General features: G+C 36.7%; 1 protein-coding gene across 1 annotated transcript; it reads right to left on the bottom strand.

Moving 5' to 3' along the window:
• Positions 1-361: 361 nt before the first annotated feature.
• apoba (apolipoprotein Ba) lies at positions 362-25274 on the bottom strand. Its single transcript, XM_087290679.1, has 29 exons — positions 25213-25274; positions 24531-24581; positions 24060-24172; positions 23535-23680; positions 23268-23415; positions 22796-22948; positions 22571-22695; positions 21186-21274; positions 20568-21015; positions 20337-20451; positions 20113-20256; positions 19612-19817; positions 18740-18944; positions 18456-18635; positions 18173-18376; positions 17918-18085; positions 17636-17841; positions 16871-17053; positions 15055-15185; positions 13777-13987; positions 13462-13634; positions 13203-13378; positions 12992-13113; positions 10224-10597; positions 2454-10037; positions 2263-2374; positions 2148-2177; positions 1871-2057; positions 362-1788 (listed from the first exon to the last, which is right to left on the bottom strand). Exons 1-29 carry the CDS (start codon positions 25262-25264, stop codon positions 568-570), a joined length of 13257 nt encoding a protein of 4418 aa, XP_087146805.1. The 5' UTR covers positions 25265-25274; the 3' UTR covers positions 362-567.

Raw genomic sequence — 25274 nt, 5'->3', positions numbered from 1 at the left:
TTAAATAACAAAACAAAAACATGTCAGGTATCTTAAGAACAAGAATGTACTAATTAATTGTAAGTTTGTATCTTTCAAATTTAAGTAATACCTTTTTTTTTAAATATCAGGCTTACTAGTTGAAGATTTTATTATTATCCCTTTATATAAATATTCCTTTATATGTTCTTAAATACAGGTTAGTTTGTTTAAATAAGTAAATATATTTGTTAAAAGAAAAGGGAAAGAAACATAATTTTTCCCTTTTATTTTGACATTTTGTTTTCACAAAAGTTCTTCTAAAATAGATAAAATATTTTTTGTAAATCTTATTTTATTTATACACTAAAATGGGTTAAATAATTCAAAACTGTAACAAGTATTGTTTTTATTACAAGTCTTTATTTACTGTATGCAATTCCATAAAGCAATTTAGCTGAATTATATTCTCAAAACATTTTTTAACAGGACAGACATGATTTAAATTTTAATTTACTACAACCAAAAAAAGATCATATGATAAAAACGACATTCAAATAACACTGTTTAGGTGATAACAATAACAAAACATGTCTAATGCAGACTTTTCTATGCCATGCTGGGCCATTCACTAAAAGATTTCCAGTAGAAAGGAAGAGGAATATCCACGTCCGTCTTTTTGTTTGAAACCCGTACGTATGGCTCTGTATATGATGGCAGGGATTTCATAAAGGCAAGGTAGCTCTTAAACAGACTATCAATATACGATTCTACTGCCATGAGAAGATCATTCAGCTTTGAGTTGAGCTTCTCCATTGACATTTGATTGTACAGCTCTTGCACTACACCCTTGCTGAAGTCTTTGAGCTCAGTCAAACCTATTTTAGCCTCCTTCATCCATTCACGAATCTTCATCATCACTTCTAAGTTCCCTGCCTCTTTGTAAATGCCACTGACGCGTGAGGAAATTTCTTCCAATTTTTCAGTCTTAAGAGAGTTCAGGAAATCTTCTGCTCTCTGGGTGTAAACCTTCAAATAGTTCATCAGATCCTCGAACACTTCCTCTGATCTGAGCTTTTCCCATTCCTCCATCGCCTGCATTATTGTATCCTTTGCCGATTTCATGGCAGACCTAAGATCCTTCAAAATCTTCTTCCCGCTAATAACCTCAGTGGTACCAGGAAGGGTAAATTCTACTTTGTTAATGTGACCTGAAATTGTGTCAACAATGGCTTCCATGAGACTATAAAATCTTGTAGTAACTCTATCGATGGCCTTTGAAACGTACTCCCTGAACTTGTTGTATAGCTCCTGCCCTGTAAGCTTCTCCTCAAGGCCTGGAAGGTGAAATTTTGTGTTCCTCAAGAACTTCAGGGCAGCATCTAAGAGAGCTCTCATGTTTGACTCATACGTCCTGATGAATTCATTAGCACTGCTGAAGAACCTTCTGCTGAACTCTTGAAGATCATCCTGGGGAAAGCTCTCCAACATCTTCCTCCACATCTTATTACCGTGTTGTTTGACCTGCTCGAATGAGGTATGGGTGGCATCAAACATGCGAGGGATCTCTAAGTAAGCTTTGTCAATGCCATTGGAGAGTGCGTTCTTCAGCTTTAAGGCAGCACGATTTATGTCCATGCCAAGGTGATCAATGTGGTACTGGTTTATGAACTTTTGAAGTGCTGCTAAGATGGAAGGAAGTCTGTCTTTCAGGCCATTTATCATGTCTGAGAGTCCACTGAAATGATATCCAACCTGAACGCTCAGCTTTTCTGAGTTCTTCAAAGTCATCTTTAAACTCAAGAGGTCTGTGTCTTTGTCAGGTGTTGACTGGATAAACCATACAAACATTTAGTTAATTTATTTTTAATAGGCTCTACAAATGACTGACTAATAATTATTACCCACTTACCAAATATCTGCTGAACAGTTTCGCATAAAACTGAGATGGTGACCTCCTAGTGAACTGGAACCCAATGAATCCAGCTGCTGGTGAGGATACTGAAGACGTGATCCCATTGTTGTGTGATGCATAGCGAAAGCTCACATCAGAAAATGTCTGGCTTGCAATGTCAATGCCCAGTGTATGTCGTGAGGGACTGTGGAGTAAAAATGCATTAACAGTAACATTAGTTTTGCAATACTAAAATTAATAAAATTTTATGTCAATTAGAAAGTCAGGAAATTACCGGGAAACTGAAGACTCATCGCGCTTCATTCTGGAAAAACAAAAAAATTATTTAAAAATTATTTCAGGAGACTTTCTAAATGTGTAGGTTTGAGAAATACATGTTATTTTATTACCTTAGATTCTGACGCAGATCATGCTTCCAGTTTATATTCATATCACGATGGTTGAAAGTACTTTTTGCATCTAGACCCAAAGCCCCATTCTCAAGAAGGATTGTGGCAATTGCTAAAAATGTAATGTTACATAAAAATAAATACACAGTAATATAGATCCTTATAAACTTGTAAAAGTCTTTAAAGCTTACCATCTAAGTTGTACTCCAGGAAAACCATGGTGGAAGTGCAGGTGGACTTCAATGTGCAAACAGTTCCTGCCTCTGTGTTTTCTACATTTCCAGTCCATGTGTTGTTATAAATTGGGGAAACCATTTTGAAAGTGGCTGATAGGGCACCGAATTTTGGAATAAACACACCGGCTGGGAGATGGAGAGATATCTCTGGGACATCGATTTTTTGTTCAGGGATAATAATAGTTGGCAATTCAAAATGATATAGTGTGTTTGTGATGTCATCCAAACGTATTGGGTAGTCGCCAATGTCGAATGCTTTGGGAAGGTTAAATGGTGATATGGTGATTTCATACTGTGGCAAACTGACAAACAAATGAGCCATTTTGTCTTTCAGGTATTTTGTTCTAGCATTAATGCTAGGGATTTCCACTTTTGGTAAACCCGGCAACATTATGTCAAAGGAAGGTGTGCTGATTTCATTGGGGACTTCTAGATTTGTCAAATCAATAACAAAGGATGGCACATGGAGAGTAGTGAATGGTATTGAAAACTCTGGAATGGTTATGACTGGTGGTATTGAAATATAATCAGGCAGGTCTGGCTCTTCAAAACGCATGTCCACTTCCCTTATCAGTTGTGGAATCGTTTTAAGCAATTCTGGAACTCCAAATGTTATTTGTGGAATATTAAATGACACACCATTTTCAAACAATTTTGTAGGTATTGCAAATAATGTTCCTTCCATGCTCTTGGTGTATATCACAACAGTTGAAACATTAAAGAACTGCAATTCACCAGTACTGCTGACCTCACCAAATTTAAATATGTCCCATAGACTCTTTTGGTAGACTGGCAATTTGATAGACTTCAAGAATGCAACTTTCCCCTCAACAGATTCGGACATTTCAACACGGATTTCCGACTGAGTGTTCGATAGTATCAGATCAGCAGAATGGATAAGAGTTGCAAGTTGTTCCTTGCCACTCCAAAGAAATCTTTGCTTGTCTGAAGTGATGGAAAGATCTATGTTCTCCACTATACCAGCATGACCATAGTTAGTTGGCTGTGAAATGTCAATATCAAGATTAGCAGACAAAGTTGTCAATGGAACAAACTCAAGTGTAGCCCTCACGTTTTGCTTTCCATTTGTTGAAAACGATGCAATACTAGCTGCATTACTACTTGTGTAGGCCATTGTAGCATAAATACGTCGCAGAGAGGCCTCAAGGGCAAGGTTCTTAGTGACATCAATATTCCAGGAACCAGCTTTTTGGTGGTAGACTTTAGAGTTCACATCAGTTTTCAGCGTGGAACGAAGACCATTGGCATTCAAGTAAATGGTTACTTCATTATTCAAAGATGCAGCCAGATTTCCACTTTCCATGATTGTTGAATCTGTTGTTCCTTTCCAAGCGCTCTCCAAAGAGATATAGGATGACAGTGCCTCTAGGGCAAAATTGTGATCAATGCTTCCAGTTCCCTGTGTTTCGATTATGGGCAAATCATAAGAGTAGCTCACTTTAATATTAGAGGCGATATTTGGTTTAGACTTTGTATTTCCGCGAAGTACTTGATTTAAGTCCATCATAAGAACCGGGCACTTAATTTTAGCAAGGTTTGTTAAAGAAGCTTCCATATTCCTCTTTGTGAGACTCACAGTGCTCTCATGACTACATTCAGCACACATGTGAACCAAAGACAGGCTAGTTGCCATCTTCAGTCCTCTCCTTTTGTTGATAGTGGCACTGCCATCAAGTTTACCTTTGAGAACATCAAACACAGATGTAGACGAGACATCAAACTTGATCACCATGTCTGAATGATTATATAGGCCACCATTGGAATTCAGAGATAATACTGGAGATTTGATTGAGAATTCATAGGTCATATTTCCAAATGCAGGTATCATGATATTATTCTGAATATCTGGTATTGTAAATGTGGGTAAGGTCAAGTCTCGAAGTGTCTCAGGCACATGCAAGACTGGTAGCGCCAAAGACGGAAGCACCAATGTGTATGAAGGTACTGAAAAACCTAATAAAGGAGTTTTAAAGCTTGGTGTGCTTACCTCCTTTGGTATGAAATAACCAAATGCAGGCAATTCAGCTCGGAAGGCTGAAACCTCAATGTTTAGTATGGGTATGGTGTATCCAGGAACAGTGAAATATCTTGGCGGATGGTTTGATGTATCAATTTTATACTTTTCATGCTGAATTCTGGCTTGGTTGTAGGAATTAGTGAGGGCATCAAAAATATGGTCTCTTCCAAGTTCAAAATGCAGTCTTAAAATCTTGGCATTTTCATTGAAGGCTTCATAAATTGGCTCAAGGTTTAGATCAAATGTGTGCTTCTCTGGGTTTTTCTGATACAATAGTTTGAAGTCAATATCAATTGTTTGTTTAGGAGTGGTCAGAAGATCTTTCAGTCTATAATCCTCCCAAAAAGAAAACTCATTGATTTGAGATGTTTTTATACCCAGGTATGGGATTGGAATTTCTGGGATACTGATGGGAACAGTCAGGAATTCAAGATTGGCTTCGCAATCAACTGAAGTGTAGATTCCAGCTTCATTTTCATTGTTATCAAAGGTCAAGTTGTGTTTGTATTTGTACTGGTTGAAGCGAGCGAGACCTACCCAAAATGCATGTTGCTTATTGGAATTTAAAGTAAATCCAAAGTCATCCTGGAGGTCAATTTTTCCAGTCAGCTTGAGGGGCAAGATAATTTTACTGTTTCCTTTATTTCTGCAGTCAAGTGTGACTTCAAATGGCTGAGCCAAAAAGTCACACGTGTTGGATATGCTTCCACTTACTTTTCCAATAAGATCAGCACTATGTGAAATTTCTATTTCCATTCGGACATCTTCCATTTGAGCTTTTACTTTGAGTGTCAAAACACTGCCCTTTAAGAAGGGCGCCTCGGTTTCAGCCCTGGCATCGATGGTTATGTGGCTTAGGATTACAGACTCTGCGCTAACCGACTGCTTCATTTTAAGGTTTCTGCTATTTGTTTCACCATCAAAATTCAGCTTTGCTGTGCCAGCATTGACAGTGATCTCAAAATCGCTCTTGTGTGTAATTTCATCAGAATAGTCATCAATGGACTTGACGGTTCTTGATGGATTAGATGGAGACCACTTCCCGCTTCCCACTGTTCCAACGGTCAAAGATATAGTCCCTGATTCAAAACGAGCCTTTGCTGTTCTGGTTATTATTGCCTGACTGGAAATATCTAATCTGGGGATGTTCAAATTATGGTTGTAAGATGTATCCATATATGCAGATATTCCATTCTTTAAAGTAATACCTATGTTGTTAATCAAATCAGCTGTGTACATATGAGTGGTGACCTTGACAGCAGTCTTGGCTGTTGCTTCTGCTGAAGGACCACTTAACACAACAGAACCCTCATGTTCTGTTCCAAATGCCATGTGACTGAGACTAACAGTCTCACTAATAATCATTTTTCTCATTTTAGGAGCTTCAATTTGAAGCATCGCATCCAGAGTATAGTCAAGAAATTCAAGGCTTGACTTGGCATTTGATTTCAAAGTAGCTTTGAACTGTGGAAATTTGAGTGCTGTTGTTGTGTTCTCAAAAGCTGCCGATGTCATCAATGTATAATAAGGAGAATCTACTTTAAATTCTCCGTAGAGTTTGCCAAAAGCTGGCAGACATGGCTCAAAAGGAATCTCAGGAAATTTAACTTCAGGGATTGGCAGCATTGTAATCTCAAAACTGTCCAGTTTTAGTTTAGGCACATTAATCTCTGGGAATTTGATCTCTGAAAGAGTAATCTCTGAGAATGTGAAATCAGGCAAATCGGAAAGATAGAGAGCTCGTAAGTCCCCAAATATGGCCTCTGGATCCACTTCTGGCATTTCTATCTGTCGAACTTTATCGATGAAATCAATGATGCTCTGTTTTATTTTCTCAAAGTCAACTGTGATAGAAGGAAGACTGATCAAGTCTAAAACAGTGAATTCTGGTATTGTTATCATTGCTGGAATTGTAATATCATGTATCCTTGCCATTTTAATCTTAAAGGCAGGAATCTCAAGAGTTGTGAATGGAAGCATAAAAGCGGGTACATCAAATTCTGCTGTTTTTAGAGCATTGAAAACTCCCTCCACAGCTTGACTGATTTGATCAAGAATTTCCTTATCTTCAGCCATCTTCTTCATTTCATCAATGAGTTGTGTGAACTGTGTTAAGATGTATTCAATCATGTTAACGTAAGCTCCACTTGCCCTTTCTAAGTAAACAGAGATTTCATTTCTGATGTCCATGTCACTAATTCTCTGCCTTACATCCTCGATAATGTCCTGAATCTTTAGTTTTATGTCTTTATATGCAGTAGTGTCGATTACATCTTTAATGTTCCTGCACACCTCAGCTATCCGTGTATTTTTCAGTTTCTCCAGATAATCAAAAACAGTCGCCTGCATCTCTTTTATAAACTCCCTGGATGCCTCTATTTTTCGTGGAATTTCATAAACTTCATTTATCTGCTTGTTAATATAGTCGACTACATCTCTGACTTTCCTATTTACTTCATCAATATATGTGTTGTAATCAAACGTTCTAAAGGTCTTTATAATCAACTGAATGTAATCATTTAAGTCATTTACAATCTTCTGGAAATCCATACGCTTTAACAGAGAAACTATGCTATCCATGATTTCCATCATTTTATCTGAGATGTACTCGAATTGAATCGATTTTAAAGTGTCCACTACAGCCTGCACCAGCTCTTGGATTCTGTACTGTTTGACTAATATAATGGCCTGCTCGACGATCACTTCAATTTTCTTGTCAATCTCATACCGTAAAATAAGTTCTTGTGCATTCAAATAAACTCTATTGATTTTCTCAGGGACTTCATACTCCTCTATCCAATTGAGAATGACATCTTTTGCAGAATCCAGCACTCTCTCAATGTCCTCATATGGGATTTGACCAGACAGTTGATCCACGTATTCAGTCAAGTCAATTGAGGTTATATATTGTCTCAGATCTTCAAGTAACATGTTGATTTCAAATGTCTCAACAACCTTCCTCAGTTCACTCAGCTTTTCCAGAAGTTTGGTTTTAATTTCATATTTTGCATCCAGCTGTTTCAACCAGGTAACACTGCTGTCCTTCAGTTTTTCCAAATCGATCTGTCTTATTACATCTTCAATACCATCAATGCCTCTGATTATTGTTTTAGTTATTTTATATTTCTCATCAAACGCTTTAAGTTCACGTCCAATCTGCGCCAAAATGTCAGAAACAGAATTGGCCCATGCTCCACTTTCAATGCCATCTTTGATTTGAATCGACAGATCTCTAATTTTGGTCGCAAAATCAATAATTTTCTTTCCTGTAGCCTCCTTAAATCTTTCAGCATATGCATCAAGGTCATCAATTGATATTGTATAGTCATGTATGAGGGAAATCAGCTGATTCTTGACATTGTTGATTTTGTTCTCTAAATCCAAGTCCACTATGATGTCATTCACTTTTTGAGGGAATTCATCCAACTTGTTCCTAAATTGACCTATCAATGCATTTAAATCTAAACTGTTGAGGTAGTTTTGAAGGGATTCAAATTTATGCAGAATTGCGTTTTTTATACTTTCAAAGGCAGCAGGGAAGCTCTCTATGAATGGAAAATAAATGATGTGACAGTCGCTGTTCTTATCATACTTGACAAACCCAGAAGTGCTAAACTTTTGATTGTCTAATGGAATGTCGCTAGATTCTCTTTCTGTGTTGAAGAGATTAGTTTGAAGAACTCCAGAGAACTGTACTCCCATGTCATTTTCTTTGTTGTAAATATTTACGTCCTGGTTATAGGCATGATTATTTAGCTTTGACTTAAACTTCCACAACACACTCTGTTCATTGGGTATCAGTAAGCTGTCAAATTTGTTTTCAATGTGTGTTTCAGCAGACTCTCCATTTGGCAACATGTGTACAGCAGAAGCTCTGCATTCATGGGACTTTGCAATAGCCAGTGGCTCAGCTTTTAAGAGGAATTTGCTGGAGACCTGGCCACTGTGTTTGCCGTAAAAATTAACAGTGCCATCACTGTTCAAAATGGCATCAACTGTAAGGCTAAATGGCATGGCCATTGTGCGGATGTTATTTTCAAGACGTAAAGATTCGCAATTTACTTGCGTCTTGGTGTTCATTACAGAAGACAGTCCTGCGAAATCCAAGTCGAATCTGTTACTTATATGAGAATCGAAGACTTTTACAGCTGTATCACATTTGATGGTGCCAGCCAGATCTGCGTAAGTAAATTCGCAGCCGTGATTAAAGCTATCATCTTCTCCATACTTTCCACCGAGACTGCCAGCGACATCCATCTTAAATGGTTCCATCTTAAGGCGCCCATCACTACTCAATCCAAAATCAAAAAGCTCAAGTTCGTTATTTGCACTTATCGATGTGATAAACGGCCTCATATTAACCTTGATGTCATGATTGTAGGAAGCTCCATCACAAATGAAATTGTCCATTTTGGAACGGAAAGCCAAGGTCCATAAAGTTATGTTCAAAGTTTGCATGCACTCTGATCTCATTTTTTGCAAAGTACCCCTCATGGTATTAGACATACTCAGACCTTGCTTATTAATACCAATGTTCATTGTGTTTCTTGCAGTTCCATCAAAGGCATTCCCTTGAAAAACACTGGTTAAAGATGCTTCTTTGGGTGAAATCTTACCCTTTGCACTGAGCTCAATTGTGTTATCCTGTGATGATCCTTTCGAAACAACAGACACTGAGGCTCCTTCACCATTGATGCCACCATTGAAGGCATTCTCAAAAGTCAAAGAGTTTCCCTCAATAGTTGTCATGCAACTAGTGCTCAAGCCATTTCCTCCAAAAGAAAGTGTGCCTTTGTGTGTCCCACGTCCACTTTCTAAATTCAGCAAACCTTCCATGTTAATTTTGAGGCCGTTACTGTTTAGTGATCCAGTAAGGAGAGAAAATGCATCATGTGTTGCATCATTTGCCTGTGATTCAACTTTCAATGTAGCTTCTCCATTCTTGACATCAAGTTCAGCTTTACAGCGCAGAGCTTTTCCAAGAGCCGTTGCGCTACCATCGGACTTCACAGACAGCTCGCCTTTCTTGTGCTTTAACTCCACCACATGTTTCAGAACATCATTTTGAGCATTTGTCTTGGACAAAAGTGACAGCTCTCCATTGACATAGGATCCTTTGATCACATTCTGACCCTGGATTAATGAAGAGTCAAACTTTAGTGTAGACTCTCCTTTTCCTTCTTGTTTAGGAATATTATATATATAGGATTGGCTAAGGGTTGAGTTGGCATATAGAGAGCCTATCTTGATAAATCCATCTAAGTTTCCATCTCCAATCACTTCATCACTAGTGGAAGCTGACTGAGCCGAATAAAACAAAGAGGTGTCCAGACCAAGTGGACTAGATGCTTCAAGCCGGTAGTTGGTCCTACCATTGATTTTATCAGCCAAACTCATAGTCTCAAAGAAACTTATACTGGCGTCGAGTAAACAATGGTTGATGGATCCATTTACGAGGTACTTCAAAGTATCATCAACTGTACCAGAGATCATTCCCATACCTATGTGAAGAGAAAAGAAAAACAAAAGTTTAATATATGATGAAAATTGATAGATAAATAAATGCTAAATAAAATGTAATAAAATGCATAAAAAGTAAACAATAATAATAATGATGAAGTATTCAAATAGAAAAATAAATATTAGTGAAATAAAATGATTTCTATTTAAAATCCGATGATTCTTACCTTCAATTTTGTATGACAGGGGTGTTAAGGGGCAGCTGGCCATTATTTTGTACTTAGCAATGTAATTGGGAACATCAACAGTGTTGTTGCCCCCTAAGATAGAGCCCTCCCATTCATAAAAGTTGCTGTTCATCTTAGCTGACAGCTCTGCTACACCCAACATGGGTAAGGAGAATTCCAAAGTGCGGGGAATTGTGAACGATGGAATCTTGTAGCTGTTCTCAGGAACTTCCAAGCCAAGGAGGGGAATTTGAATCTGTGGGAGCGTGAGGGTGGGAGGGATGTCGAGTTCAGCAGATGACTTTCCTCCCAGGAGAAGAGGAAGTGAAATGGAGATTCTGCCTTTGTTGAACTGGTATCTCAACAGTGCATCACTAAACATAAAGAGGAAGAAAGCAAGATTACAGTCAATATCAATGTATGTAAAGTTACTGTATACAGACATTAGTACATGTCACTGTATTTTTATTATTTTATACAAAATGTTAGGCAACTGTTAACAGATTATTATTTTGCAATCAATGCCTTTCAATGCCCTAAAAGTGGTCTACAAAGTAGAGAAGGAAAAAAAATACAATTTCACTGAATTCAGAAATCAGTGAATAATCTAATCTGAAAATATCTTGACAGTAGGAAAAGGTTTGTTTTCAAGCATATTTTAGCTACATATAATCTGAAAGATAGTATAAAAGCTTAGATGAGATTTAAAAAGAACATTAATCAGGTACATTCCTCCATTATCTGCAACTGCTGGCAATTTTCTTCAAACCTGTTTAACTGGCAGCCTAAATTTCCAATTTTCACAAATTTTGCTTGTTTGGAATAACAGCAAACTGTTGTGTAGACAAAGTTAATTAAGTAATTTATAGAGATTTCATCTTAATAGTGTCACTCATTGAAGTCCCCCCCAAATATTGGTCATCCATTAAAGACAAATGCACTAGACACAAGGATAATGCAGAAGACAACCTCAGTAGAGAAAAAGTTCAACACTGCAGCTGGAATTAATCACCAGGGGCCTCATGTACGAAGACTTGCGTGGACATCTTACTTAAACATTGCGTACGCACAAAGCTGTAAATGTGCGTACGCAGAAAAAAATTCAGATGTATGAAACACTGCGTACGCCGAATCTCACGCATATTCTTTTGTACATCCGAATGAACGTGAAACTGAGCGCAACACGCACAAGCACAAAACCCCTCCCTGCCTCCTCCCCCTTATGAATATGCTAATGACTATGCTAATGGAAAAACCCAATGAAAAAGCAATGGCAAAAGCAAGCCAAAAGAGAAACTTTGAACAGAATGTGAAATGGAGGTGCTGCTTTCGGAGGTAGACCGGAGAAAAGTGGTGTTATTTGCAAGTTTGTTCTCCGGAATTAACAACAAAAGAAAAAAATAGAGTGGGAGAGTTTAGCTGATGCGGTTAACACAGTTGGGTCTGAACATCGCACTGAGTGCATTAAAAAAAAGAAATAATGTGGTTTATATCTGTAAAATGTTGCAGCATCCTTAGCAGTCTCTGTGGCGCACCTCGTAAGACGCATGTAATCATGTATTGACGCGTTCGAGCATGAACTCGGCTCGAATCCAGCGTCTGAGTAACTCTTTCTTCTTTTTTTTCCCCACTACATATCAGATTTTGCCCACTATTTATCACGAGAAAGACAAGTAGGAATCATTAATAAGTTTGTGCATCATATTTTATTTGCACATTTATTGAATGGAAATGTTTCTGATTCACGCATGCAAATTCATCTTCAGATAGTGTCTTTATAGCAATGTGCTTGCAGTAGATAGCTCAGATTACATTGGCAAAACAGGCGACCGCTGCAAATTGTGCTTTAATGTTTAGCTTGTCAACTGTATGGTATGGAAACCTTACATACCTACTAGATGAACCCATCTCATACAGCTGCCATTGCAAGGCTCAGACACTTTGTAGAGAGGAATTTAACACAACTGCCTCTAGGAGTCGCCAATGGAAATAAAACAGACACGCACAAAAAATGTGCATACGCCTGCCATAAAGCTGCCGTGAAGCTGCGCACATTCCCACGTTCAGTTCATTGTTAGTAAATCCAAACGTGAGCGATTCTGAGCGTGAAACCTGGCGTACGCAAAGTTTTTGTGCGTACGCAGCGTTGATACATGAGGCCCCAGGTCAGTCCTGAACAGTGAAAGGACAGTGTCTTGATGTTTAAGAAAATTTGGGATGAAAGCTCAGTTTGCAGAGACCAAACCTCTCATCAGCAAAAAAAAAAGTGTAGGCTAACTTTTGCTAAGCATGTCATGTGGAAAAGAGTAAAGAAAACTGGTCTAAAGCTCACTCTAGTTATTAAAGCAGTCAATTTATTTTGCGTCCGATGAAAAAACCTTAAGAGTAGTTCATTCCACTGTGGTGACCACAGATCGATAAAGGGACTAAGCCGAAAAGAAAATTAATGAATGAATTAAAAAAACCTAATGTTCATTATCAAACTAGGAAAAGACTGAATTGAAATTATGTTGAGAAGTAAAAGGTGTAGGAGGAAATGTCATGGTTTTGGGAAGGTTTTCTTTAGCAGGAGTTGGGCTTTGTTATTAAGCTACATGGGCCTTATACAGTTAGCACGGTACAGCCACAGATAAAATAAAATAAATGTTACATAAAGTGCTCTCTAACTCCACTGTATATTGCCAGGGACCTCTTCCTCATGTGACTACCCCCGATCTCCCCTATATGTGAACAGATATTGTTAAGGAGTCCATTAACGTGTCACTTACGATTTAAGATACAGTTTTTCTGGCAAAGATGGCAATATGAGCTCTGGGGTGCTTCTCTTGTTCCTCTGTACATCCACAAATGAGCTGCCTGCTGCTATTTTATCCAGCCAAATATTCACAGCCTAGAGACAAAAAGACATCATTCAAATAAAATGTTCATCACTTAAATGGAAATGGTCAAATTAGTGTAATTTAAATATAATCGACATACCTCTAACCCTTTTGAAACAATGTGACGAAGTTTCATGTCGGTCTTGGTGACTTTCTTGTCGAGGATTTCATCTATACTTGCCTGCAGCTGGCTACGATACTCCTCCATATTTGGAAAAAGTTTCTCAACCTCAGAGTTTATGTCTGACTTCATTTCAATTTCAACCTTGTTATTATCTGCAAAGTAAAAATAGTTCAAATCTCAGTGACAAATTCATTACAGGAACGTTTGTTTTATTAACAGCGAGTGCCATCATTACCGTATCTGAGAATGGCTTTCTGCACAGATGTGGTCTCTGGCATGTTAAAGGCTGTTTCAAGCTGCAGGACGAGCCCATTGTTTTTCTTTAGGGTGGCAGTGGCAGAGGTGTCCATCTGTAGAGCTGGCACTGACATCTGAAGCTCGATCAGACCATCCCTCATAGACTCCAACCTACTCAGAAATATACATAGCTAAAATAAAATCAAACTAAGACTGACCATATACAGTATGTCATGTGAAATAAAAAGTCACATTTCCTTTCCCACTATTGAGCATTTACTGTGTTAAAAATAAATAACTGTTTATACTTTACCTGGCGTGTCCAACTATGGAAAGCTGTGGGATGTCTCGATTAGTAACATCAATTGTGATCCCACGCATCTTCTTCCCTTTAGCATTGGTATCTGTAACTGCCAACTTGATGCCAGCTTCAAGATCATAATCAGGAATCTGGAGGTCGGTGGTCAGAATGCTCCTATTGCGATTGTATTTCACAACGGCTGTTGCTTCAGTTGGCTCAGCACCTTAAAATAAAAAGAGATGTTTTCATAAATTTTTTACATAAATTGTTAAAAGAGCACATTCATTTCTTCGGCAGATATATTTTGAGCTAAAAATAACAACTAATAGGTGGGCCGGTGAAGCTAATCTTCAACAGTGACATCCGTTTTAACTTAACTGAATCAGTGTAAATTTAACTAGAAATACAGCAGCAGCGTACCACAACTTTCCTGCCAGCCTGACATACTGGAATGTTCCACAATCTGAAATATTGTTATGGCTTTTTATTATCTTTACTTATGTTAAGCTGCTTTGACACAATCTACATTTTAAATGAATTAGAAAAATAAAAGCAGACTTGATTTGACTTGATATTTTGGTGTCCCAGTGATTAACCTTGGTTTGCTACTGTGTTTATTTGCAGTATTTGAAAATATCTTAAATTTGAATTTATTTTAAAAAGCGATTTATTCCTAAAAAAAAAGCTCAATTTAATGTTATTACCTTACTTTTCACTGTCACATAATTATTCAGAAGTCGTTCTAATATGCTGATTTCAATCAGGTAAGGGCTTAAATTTATTATCATTATCAATGTTGACAAATGCTGCAATATTTTTGCTGTCAGGATTCTTAGAAACCTCAAAAAACGCACTCAATAATATTCTGTAATATTTTAAATGTCTTTACTATCTTGTTTGATCAAAGTTTCATGTCCTTTCTGAATGAAACATTATTTTTTTTCTATTTTCCATTTCATTCTATCTGACATTAGTATTTTGACCTGAACAAAGAACTCATTGAAATACTCATTGGAAAAACCCTGGAGAGGGGGTTATTACAAGACTTTTGAAATACTACAACTTCTCGGTAAAGTTACCATACATGGTGCTACACCTAATAAAGAGTTAAACATTAGTAAATCTTCAAAAAATATGTCCAATATTAGGATATACTGTAATGATCTCAAAACAAACACATAAATGCCATAAAGCATTTGATTGTATGGGTCTTAAAAGCTAAGCTTCTAGGCCACTGTTAAAAATATAATAAGAAACAAGTGGTATAGTTAAAATAGTGTGAGAACCTACCCTCAGCCTTGAGGACAATTTTCACAGAGTCTACTTTTTGGCGCCCCTCTTTTCCCTCCCTTAGCAGAGCATAGGAAATGGTTGCCGTATACTCTCGAACTTCTCCTGTAGGCTGAAGTTCCAGAGCGAGCCTGTAATTAAAAAAGATTATTTTTATTTTTGTGCCTGAGTGAACACAACATTTTAATTTAATCAACATATTTCTTGGTGACTGCAGATGATAACAAGATTGAAATGAAGACAGAATTGCAAAAAAAGTTTTTGCAAGAAATCTGTTATATAGTCATATATCAGCATACTGTACGGGTCCTTCTCAAAAAATTAGCATATTGTGAAAAAGTTACTTACTTTCTGTCATGTACTGATAAACATTAGACTTTCATATATTTTAGATTCATTACACACAACTAAAGTAGTTCAAGCCTTTTATTGTTTTAATATTGATGACTTTGGCATGCAGCTCATGAAAATCCAAAATTTCTATCTCAAAAAATGTGCATATTTCATCCATATTTGCAGAATGGACTGCTTCAATGCGGCGTGGCATGGAGGCAATCAGGTTGTGGCACTGCTGACGTGTTATGGAGGCCCAGGATGCTTCGATAGCAGCCTTAAGCTCATCCAGAGTGTTGAGTCTTGCGTCTCTCAACTTTCTCTCCACAATATCCCACAGATTCTCTATGGGGTTCTGGTCAGGAGGGTTGACAGGCCAATTGAGCTATACTTGACACTGGACTTAAGGCATTTTGGCATTTCCCTCTCCCCAGTTTTCCTCCAGACTCTGGCACCTTGATTTCTGAATGACATGCAAAATTTGCTTTTATCCGAAAAAAGTACTTTGGACCACTGAGCAACAGTCCAGTGCTGCTTCTCTGTAGCCCAGGTCAGGCGCTTCTGCCGCTGTTTCTGGTTCAAAAGTGGCTTGACCTGGAGAATGCGGCACCTGTTGCCCATTTCCTGCACATGCCTGTACACGGTGGCTCTGAATGTTTCTACTCCGCTGCTTCCGCAGGTCCCCCAAGGTCTGGAATCGGTCCTTCTCCACAATCTTCCTCAGAGTCTGGTCACCTCTTCTCGTTGTGCAGCATTTTCTGCCACACTTTTCACTTCCCACTGACTTCCCACTGAGGTGCCTCGATATAGCACACTGGGAACAGCCTATTCGTTCAGAAATTTCTTTCTGTGTCTTACCCTCTTGCTTGAGGGTGTCAATGATGGCCTTCTAGACAGCAATCAGGTCGGCAGTCTTACCCATGATTGCAGTTTTGAGTAATGAACCAGGCTGGGAGTTTTTAAAGGCCTCAGGAATGTTTTGCAGGTGTTTAAAGTTAATAGGTTGATTCAGATGATTAGGTTAATAGCTTGTTTAGAGAACCTTTTCATGATATGCTAATTTTTTGAGATAGGAATTTAGAATTTTTTTCATGAGCTTTATGCCAAAATCATCAATATTAAAACAATAAAATGCTTGAACTACTTCAGTTGTGTGCAATAAATCTAAAAAGTCTAATGTTTATCAGTACATTACAGAAAATAATGACCTTTATCACAATATGCTCATTTTTTGAGAAGGACCTGTAGACAAAGTTATATATTTCATATAAAATATCATATTTGAAAATATGTTGTATGGACATATTTGCAACTTGAATGTAAATGAATATATAAAAACCTACATTTTTGCTTTATCTTGAAATATATGTTGCAAATATTGTATGTACAAATATTTTTTTTATTTCTGTGAAATATATAATGTGTGTAAAATATGTGATATGAATATATCTCCATTATCAAATTTCTATATACCAATTCTCACCTTGTCTCGCCAGTGAGAGGATAGTACGGGGCATTGTTAGTTGAACTGGCATTTGAATAGCGTAAAATAGTGCAGTAATTCATCCCAGGAAAGATGCGATTACACTCTGTAGAGTCAATCCTGTCCTCTACCATGGAGGGAACAATCTTAGTCTGAGTTGAGGTCACAGAGAGTATTTTGTTGCTGTTGTTGAAAAGAGAGAAAAAACATTAAATTTGTGATGTTCCATTAAAATCTATTATACTACATCACAAAGAAAATGTGACCTTAAAGACACTGATGTAAAAATAGAAAAACAAATTGTAGGAAGGTCATTCTAAAAAAAAAAATGAAAAAAAAAAAATCTAAATTTAAGTTAGTTTGTAGTGCATTTTCAGGAGTTCAAAACAGTTTGCTGGAAAATTTACTTTGGCTGTTAAACTACCAGTTGTTTGTAGCAATTAGGTGTGCAGTAAGCACTGAATGGAAATATTCTGTAAATGTCAAATATACTGTAAATCTGCTGTATAAAGCACTGCATACAGTATTGTTAGTGTGTCAAATTGCATCGCTTGTAAAAAACATAATCACACTGCGTAATTGTATATTATGTTATTAAGACTAAAATGTGCACCACATTTTTTAACATATTTTTCAAAACACTGCCCTAATTACTTAATAGTAAACTACTCAGGTTTAAACTTTAACGCTAACCAAAAAAGAAAGAACTTCCCAAGGAGAACACTGGGTCTTATAAACATACAAAAATATAGATGAATAGCCCACCTGACACTGAAAAGCTGGATGTTTCCTGACGGTGCAGGGATGGAGAGCTTGATCTGACTGTCACTTAGGGTGACCCTGGCATTCACAGCACTTTCATGGTACAAGTTTGTGTGCGTCTCAATGCCAGCTATCACAAATTCTGGGATATAAACTCCCATTTGGGTAATAAACTCAACTCCCACAGATGGCATGAATGAGAGCTGTTGCTGTGAATAATAACAGAAAAACATCAACAATATGCAAAAAAATCTAGACATTTCTTCTTCTAGTAAAATTAATTACCATCATGCGGTCAATGGTCAGGCCTCCTTTGGCTCCAGGGGCCACAACTCCAGAAAGAGTAAGCTTCAGGGGAAAACCAGCACTTGTAGGCAGTGTAAAGGCTTTGTCCAGGAACATATAGTGGACAAAAAACTCATTCTCTAAGCTAGATATCAGCTTTCCCATAAACTGCAATCACAAGAGAATATCACATTTAATGGAGTTGATGAACATTCATAATTTCAGAAAAGAAATGCTGTATACCGAAACACTTACATTCAAAGACGTCGATTTAAATGTTTCTGCACATAGATTAATGTACTGAGTGACGTGCTTGAGGTCACTGGTCTTCAAGTATCCCAATTCTGTTCCCAATAACCGTAGGTAGGCCAAGCCTTTGGGAGCATCTTCGACCTGTTCAAGGCGGTTTTTGAATTCAGAGATGTATTCTTCCATGCTCTTCATAATATCTTGAGGAACCTAAGCAGGTTTTATGCATATGCTTGTTATTTAGGTGCATTTTTTTGTTATTCAACTTAAAATTACTTTATGTTCTTACCTGTCTTTTCATCCTTTCACCATTTAGTGGGGAAATCCATTTTTCCAGAACCCGTTTGACCGGATGTGGAATTTTGTCATTAACCCAGTACATTGCTTTCGAGATAGTATCAGGGAAGAACCCATTTTCACCAAAGAGAACTTCAATGACTGGCTCAAGGCCTTCACCTTCAAGACCAATCTGAAAAAAAGTGAACACATGCATTCATAAACGATACCTAAAACATAACAACAATAGAATACTGATGCATAAAGTATGTCTTTTTTGATCAACTTGTAGAGTACCTCCAGTATTTCTGGATTGAAATTGTCAAGTGTAGTGGCTAACATGACTTCTCTGGGCATGTAATTGGCAGAGTCAAAAATGACATTGCTTTCTACAGAGCCAACCAGTGGAACTTCAGTTTTGTAGTTACGGGAGAGCTTTGTGAAGTCCATAGGGGGAAAGCTCACATCTCCTTGTACAGCTTTAAGAATGTAGTCCTTTGCTCTAAAAACATATACAACAAAATTAGGAATGCAATACATATTCTTTGTCAACCAGTATTAGAGATTGTGAGCCATATTCATCAACAGCTTACACCAGAACAAAAGTTTTGGAATTAAAAACTACTTTCTGGATTTACTAACTAAACTTTGTGACAATTAGGTGTGTTATTTTATGGCTTCAATGGAATCAGATGCAACATTTATGGGTGGAGAGCATTTCAATAAATCATGCAATGCAATTTACCAAGTTTTGGAATAGTCAGTTGACTCATATTTGTATCATTATTAAATTTATTCTGTACATTAGACATTATTTTGTTATGCCTACATTTATTTCAAGATATATCCATTTTTTTTCTAAACTACAACAATCACACATATATGTTGCTAATATTTCACTGTTGAAAATACTAATAATGTGCTATGTGTAATGTTAAATCTAGTAATAAGAGTTTTTCACATTATTCTAAGGACTCCAAAACCCCCTTAGACCCCCAGGGTTTTTCTCCACTCGCACTTTCCAAAACCCATTTAAAAAGCCACTGAACAACATCCACACTATATGTTCTATTTATACTTTCAATAAAAAACATCAAGACAGATAATTTCGTATTAGAAGGCCTTAATAAAACACATATTATACAGTGTTTGAATAGTATTGTACGTACATGCTCAGGTTAGGATTTTCTGATTCCAGTATGTTGGCTATATGGGAAGAGACAAAGCTCTTAACCTGCTCATTTTGCTCACTCTTAAGTGTCCTCAGCACATTCTCTGCTACCTCAGGGTTTCTCATAAGCATCAGATATGCTGCAATACGTTTTTGGGCAGGTGCTTCGACATTCTGATATTGTTGAATCAGAGCACTTCTCACCTAGAAACAAGAAATCACAATATCACATGAGTTAAAGTGAAAACCAGTTAGTCTGTTTTTGATTAATTCAAAATCATTCAAGCACTAATTTTATTTGGGTGACCAATGATAGCACAATAACATAATTTAAGATACTCCTATTTTCTGTGGACAGTCCCATTTTTTTTGTCCTGTCTGACTGTTTTCATTTGCTTAAAAATAATAGCATACAATACATATACTGTACAAAAATGTAAAGAAACCATAAATCATATTGAATTGATTGAATGTCTTTTTAAAAAGTTGATTTATTTACATCTGAATCCATTTCCATGAGTCTAAAAGCCTGGATAGCTGCTTTTTGCACAGGCAGAGGGGCATATGCCTGTTTCATGCAATTTAGGACAGAAGACTTCAGAGATGGGAATCCATCCATGTATTTTCCCATGACACCAATGACCTGTACAACAAATACATTGTTTAATACAGAATAAATTGTGTTAATTTGTATTTATGTACAGGATGGACTGACAAATTTACCCTTAATGTTAGGAAAGTACTGTCTTCATCTCCAGAACAATCGCCTAACATGAACTCCATGAATTTAGCTACTTCTTTCACTTCAGGCGTGGATGTTGCTTGATCTTGAGGAAGCCTGCAAAATATAGGTTAATATGTTAATATTCCATTTTTAAAAAGGAAATCACAAAACCTATGATAATAACTCAGAAACAAATGGAGTAAACATGAACAAACATTAAAAGCACTTACTGTTTCACTGTGTTGGCCAGAGCATACATGATGGGTTTGCTTGGCTTGCTTTGGGCCATACTCAGCATATCTCTAAGCCTCTGGGGGCTGCTCTGAGGTAAAAGACTCAAAGCATAAACTATAGCATCCACCTCTCTGTCTGCCTCATCGAATGTCCTGAGGATCTGCATGATGGCGCTGGTACATTCATCAGTCCCACACTGAAAGAGTGTCTGCCATGTGAGCCACTCTGAGAACTTCATCATCTCATCGGCAGCTCCAGACAGAGTCTCATTTTTCAAACCACGGACTTCAGATACTAGTTTGTGGAAGAGGCTGGCTCTCTGTTGACTCTTTCCTGAGCTGCTAAGCGTAATCAACTCTTTCATTGTGGCAAGCACATCATCCTTTGACTGAACAGGATGTTTGTCCTCCACCTCCTCTATAAACAGCTTCTTCTCAAGAGAATCTGGTTATAAGAAGAGAAAGAAATGTTGTTTTCCAAAACTTCTCAGCATAAGAGTAATTATTGGAGGATAAAAAAAAATATTAGTAAATTACATTAAACGTGTTACCAATTTTAAAAAAAAGCAACAACCCATTTCATATTTTAAAGAACTTGTTTAGAGGAATTCTTACCATCTTTGTTGAAATATCTGTTGTTTATTTTCACCGAATCCTGTAGCGTTAGACTTTGTTTTACTTCTGAGGAGATACCATACTGCCCCCTATAGGAAAAATTATAACACTGACTGTGAAAAATGGACATTCTGTCATAATTTTTTATTGTTCCCACCCTTTACAAAAATATTAAACATGTTTTTTTTTTTTCCCCAAAGTAAAAATATAGTATACCTTAATTGACTAATTATTATCATTTGTATAACCAAAATTTTACTATAAATGCCACTGTTAAACAATGGTCTGTGTGCCAAACTGTGCCAACAACAATCAACGTACCATGATTGATTTGATGTTCCCATATTTTAACTACATTAACTAACTACATTTTTATTTTCTCTGACTTACTGAAGTTGTTATTTAGATTTTTTTTTATTTTTGTGCCTCATACTTAACTGATGTCTGTATAATATTAAAAATACATACATAAGGTGTATCACATTCACATAATTCTCATCAAATGTCATTTTTTTGCCACACCATCAACTTACAAAAATCATAACATATAATAATAATAACTAAAAACATAAGTTTTGTTTCCTGAAGTTATAAATTGTGAATGAGACTTCAGATTATGAGTAGGCTACTGACTATACTTTACCATTTGTTCCCAAAGTGGGGATCGGGACCACCCGGGGGTCGCGGGGCATTTTTTTAAACCATCAGAATGACCATAATTTATCCATAACCTACTGAAGATGAAAATAGTAGTTTATGATTACAGCCTATTTGATTGCGACCCTTGGGGTTATTACGTTACATTAAAGACACAGCAACATCATCAGATGCAGCGGATTGATTTTATGGCACCAGGTTAAACTTTCTGATACCTTTACAGCACTCACATACGTTTAAAAAAAATTAAATGAAGAATAAACTTGATTCTATTGGTGTGTGCACGCTGTTGCGTGCTAGGTTTCTATATATATAAGCACCTTAAAGGATATTGAGGGTTGCAAGTCACAGGCATTGTCATTTTGGGGAACGTGAGCTGAAAAGTTTGGGAACCTAAAACTAAAACTATTAAATAACACCCAATCTTGTCTTAGGACAATTTAGAAAAACCTTTTGGATCCATTTCAAATGCTGACTACTGTACATGTATCATTATTTTGATTATCCCATTTAAAGATTGACTGTAATTAACTTTAAGTTGCACTCTACCCACAACTCTAATGTTGTAAAGTTATTTAAAGTGCCTTTTTGTGTATTCAGAAATTGTAACAACATTTGGAACAACACAAGCTTAATAAATTATTAACAGAATAGCCCTTTTGGGTTATTTTCTGATCAGGTCACTGAACCCAAAAAAAAAAAAAACTTTGAAAGAAAAGATAACGCACTCATGTGAGAATGGGATGAAAAGGTGCTTCTCCGTACACTGGGCCTCAGTCATGTGCTTCCTCCTGTTATCAAACTGATAGTTGCAAGTCTGAGTGCTGCGGATGAGCTTGGAAAAAAGTCCATTCTGCAAAAGAAAATGTCAAAAGTTGTTTGAGTGACATTTTTGAAGGATGTAAAATGTAAAAAGGATGTAAAATGTGGATATTGAAAGAAATGTGTCGTACCAGCCCAGGCATAAGGGACAGAGGGCTGGTGGAGAGACTGTGAGGTGAGAAATGGCTGCAGTCTGACAGGTCTCTGACCACACTGACATCTATATCAATATCCTTTCGGGAGTTTACAGTGACTTCAGTCTTGCATATGCCATGAATTGTGCTCTAAAAAGAAAAGAACGGAGAAGAAGTTATCTATATAAACAATGTACACAGTTGAATCTAAAGCAAGAAACCACACACTGATAATCTGCTAATTTTCATGTATTTTTGTAATTATATTCAAAGGTATAATATAGAATGTAGGTACACTAATGAAACATGAAAGCTAATTTATGATCCTTGAACTCCACTTTATACAGTACATTAAAATATATTCTGTGGAATAACTAAAGAACACAATATATTATAAGTTAATTGCATAGACTTTATTTGTGTGCAAATTTTTATAATTAACTTAATCCTGTTCTTTTTTTTATCTCACCATTCTTTCATTGTGTTCTTCCTCCAAGACTGGCACGAGAAGAGCAGATATGATTCCTCTTTTGATGTTCAAAATGTTTTCTGGTTCATCCTCCTCTGGATAAATGGAAACACTGGTTACCTGCTCTACCACAAAATTGAGGGTGTTCCTGAAAAAGGGGGTTTCAGAAGCCATTTTTTAATAAAATTAAAGATTCACTTTTATTACTGAAAGCACTGATGTTCTATTTAATTGCAGGAATATCCCATGATGGGCTGCTCCACATACTTCTCCATAGCTGCCTGAAAGGCCTCAGCTCCAGCAGCCTGTCGGTAAACAGGTTGACCCTGAGCGTCGATGACCGAAACCTCGCTCAGGACACATTCTGTGGTGCGGAGGACAAAACTGCATGTCTGTGGGACCTCAATTTCAACCTGATGAGCGAGAGAAAGAAGTATATACAGTACAGTTGATTACAGCATACAATACATCCATAAAATATTCGTATATATACACTTTCCTGGAAATGTTTGAGAATAGTAGTATTACATTTAAAGGAAATTAATAGTTTTATTTAGCAAGGATGAATTAAATTGACAAAATTATATAGTAAAGATGATTATAATTATATAAAATATCATAGAAATACTTTATCTCTATCTAAATACTCTATTATTTTATTATTATTAAATTATTACCATTTGCCAAAACACTTTTTTCCTAATATTACTTCATTTTCAAAATCTTGCAGACTTTAAATTAAACAATATATAACATGCTTTCGTAAAATTAGGTTAAGCCATGTTTTTGTACCTGGCAGGAGATCTTTGGACCGTTCTTGAGGTTAGCTGTACCTGTCACCCCATTTTTGCTCTCTGCTGTGTACTGATAAACATATTTTCTGAGGTTCTTGAACCTAGCAGACACTTAAAAAGTAAAAAAAAGAGCCCATTTTAACATCAATAATAACACATAAAAAATTGCTGTTGCAAGACTTTCACAATTTATCTTGACTTTTGCAGTATTTCAGAGTTAGTTCTAATCAATCAGGGGCACTTTGGACTCTTTATTGACAGAGTGACATTTCTATCATTCAATACTCTGGATACAGGGTCCATGTACCAGGGTTCAGTGCTGCTATCTTCTGCAGCCGATAGAAAAGTATAGGCCAGACTAAATGAACTCATGAACTGCAGATAGAGATATAACATGTCACAACCTCTGCAGCTAACTTGAGGTTAGTTAGATGACAGTCAATACGTTGCATGTGTATTGGTTGCTTACATGGGCATTTTGATAGTCCTTCAGTGTCCTCCTCAGCAACCTCAGTGCTTCCTTTAGAAACATAGAAACAGAATAGAAACTGAATTAATAGGCGGCCTACTAGGATAGTGTGATGTAATTCATGTTGAAACGGAGATCTGTAAACAGGAAAACATGTTTCATTGACTTCTATTCAATCACTGTGATATCATATTTATCTTAAACTCACTCAATTACGTTTGCTGCTTGTTTTTGGGACAACTTAATTCTTTTATGCTCAATCCACTTAAATTTATAAACAACTAACAAGTTAATTTAATTGCTTGATGTTGCCCCAGCACAAATTGATTGTGTGGAATCCAGCATTTTCTACAGTGCTGCTATATCTTGATGTATATTTAATATACCAACTCATTTCTCATATAGTGCAAAAAATGACTTTTGGGGGTTGTTTATTAGCCAAATTAATGTGTGACTAAATTGCAAATTAAATAAACTAATTAGGTTAAAACAGAGCAATCACTTGAAAGCCAAATAAATTCAAGTAAATTCAAGTAAAAAAAAGTTACATCTTTTTTAAACCTTATAAAAATCTGTAAAGTTGTTCATATAAAATACGAACAAAATATATCATGTAAGATAATGCATTTGAGGGACAGACATAAAACTAAATTAAAATAAAAAGATTGATGTAAAGTCTTACCTGCCAATAAATGTGCACTGAGGAGAAGTAATAGACACAACTTAGTGTCCATTTTTATCGGC

The sequence above is a fragment of the Danio rerio genome, chromosome 17 (assembly GCF_052040795.2).
Source record: "Danio rerio strain M-AB ecotype USA chromosome 17, GRCz13ab, whole genome shotgun sequence".
NCBI classification, from domain to species: domain Eukaryota; kingdom Metazoa; phylum Chordata; class Actinopteri; order Cypriniformes; family Danionidae; genus Danio; species Danio rerio.
The sequence above is the reverse complement of the archived record's forward strand: the minus strand, read 5'-3'. Positions and strand labels throughout refer to the sequence as shown.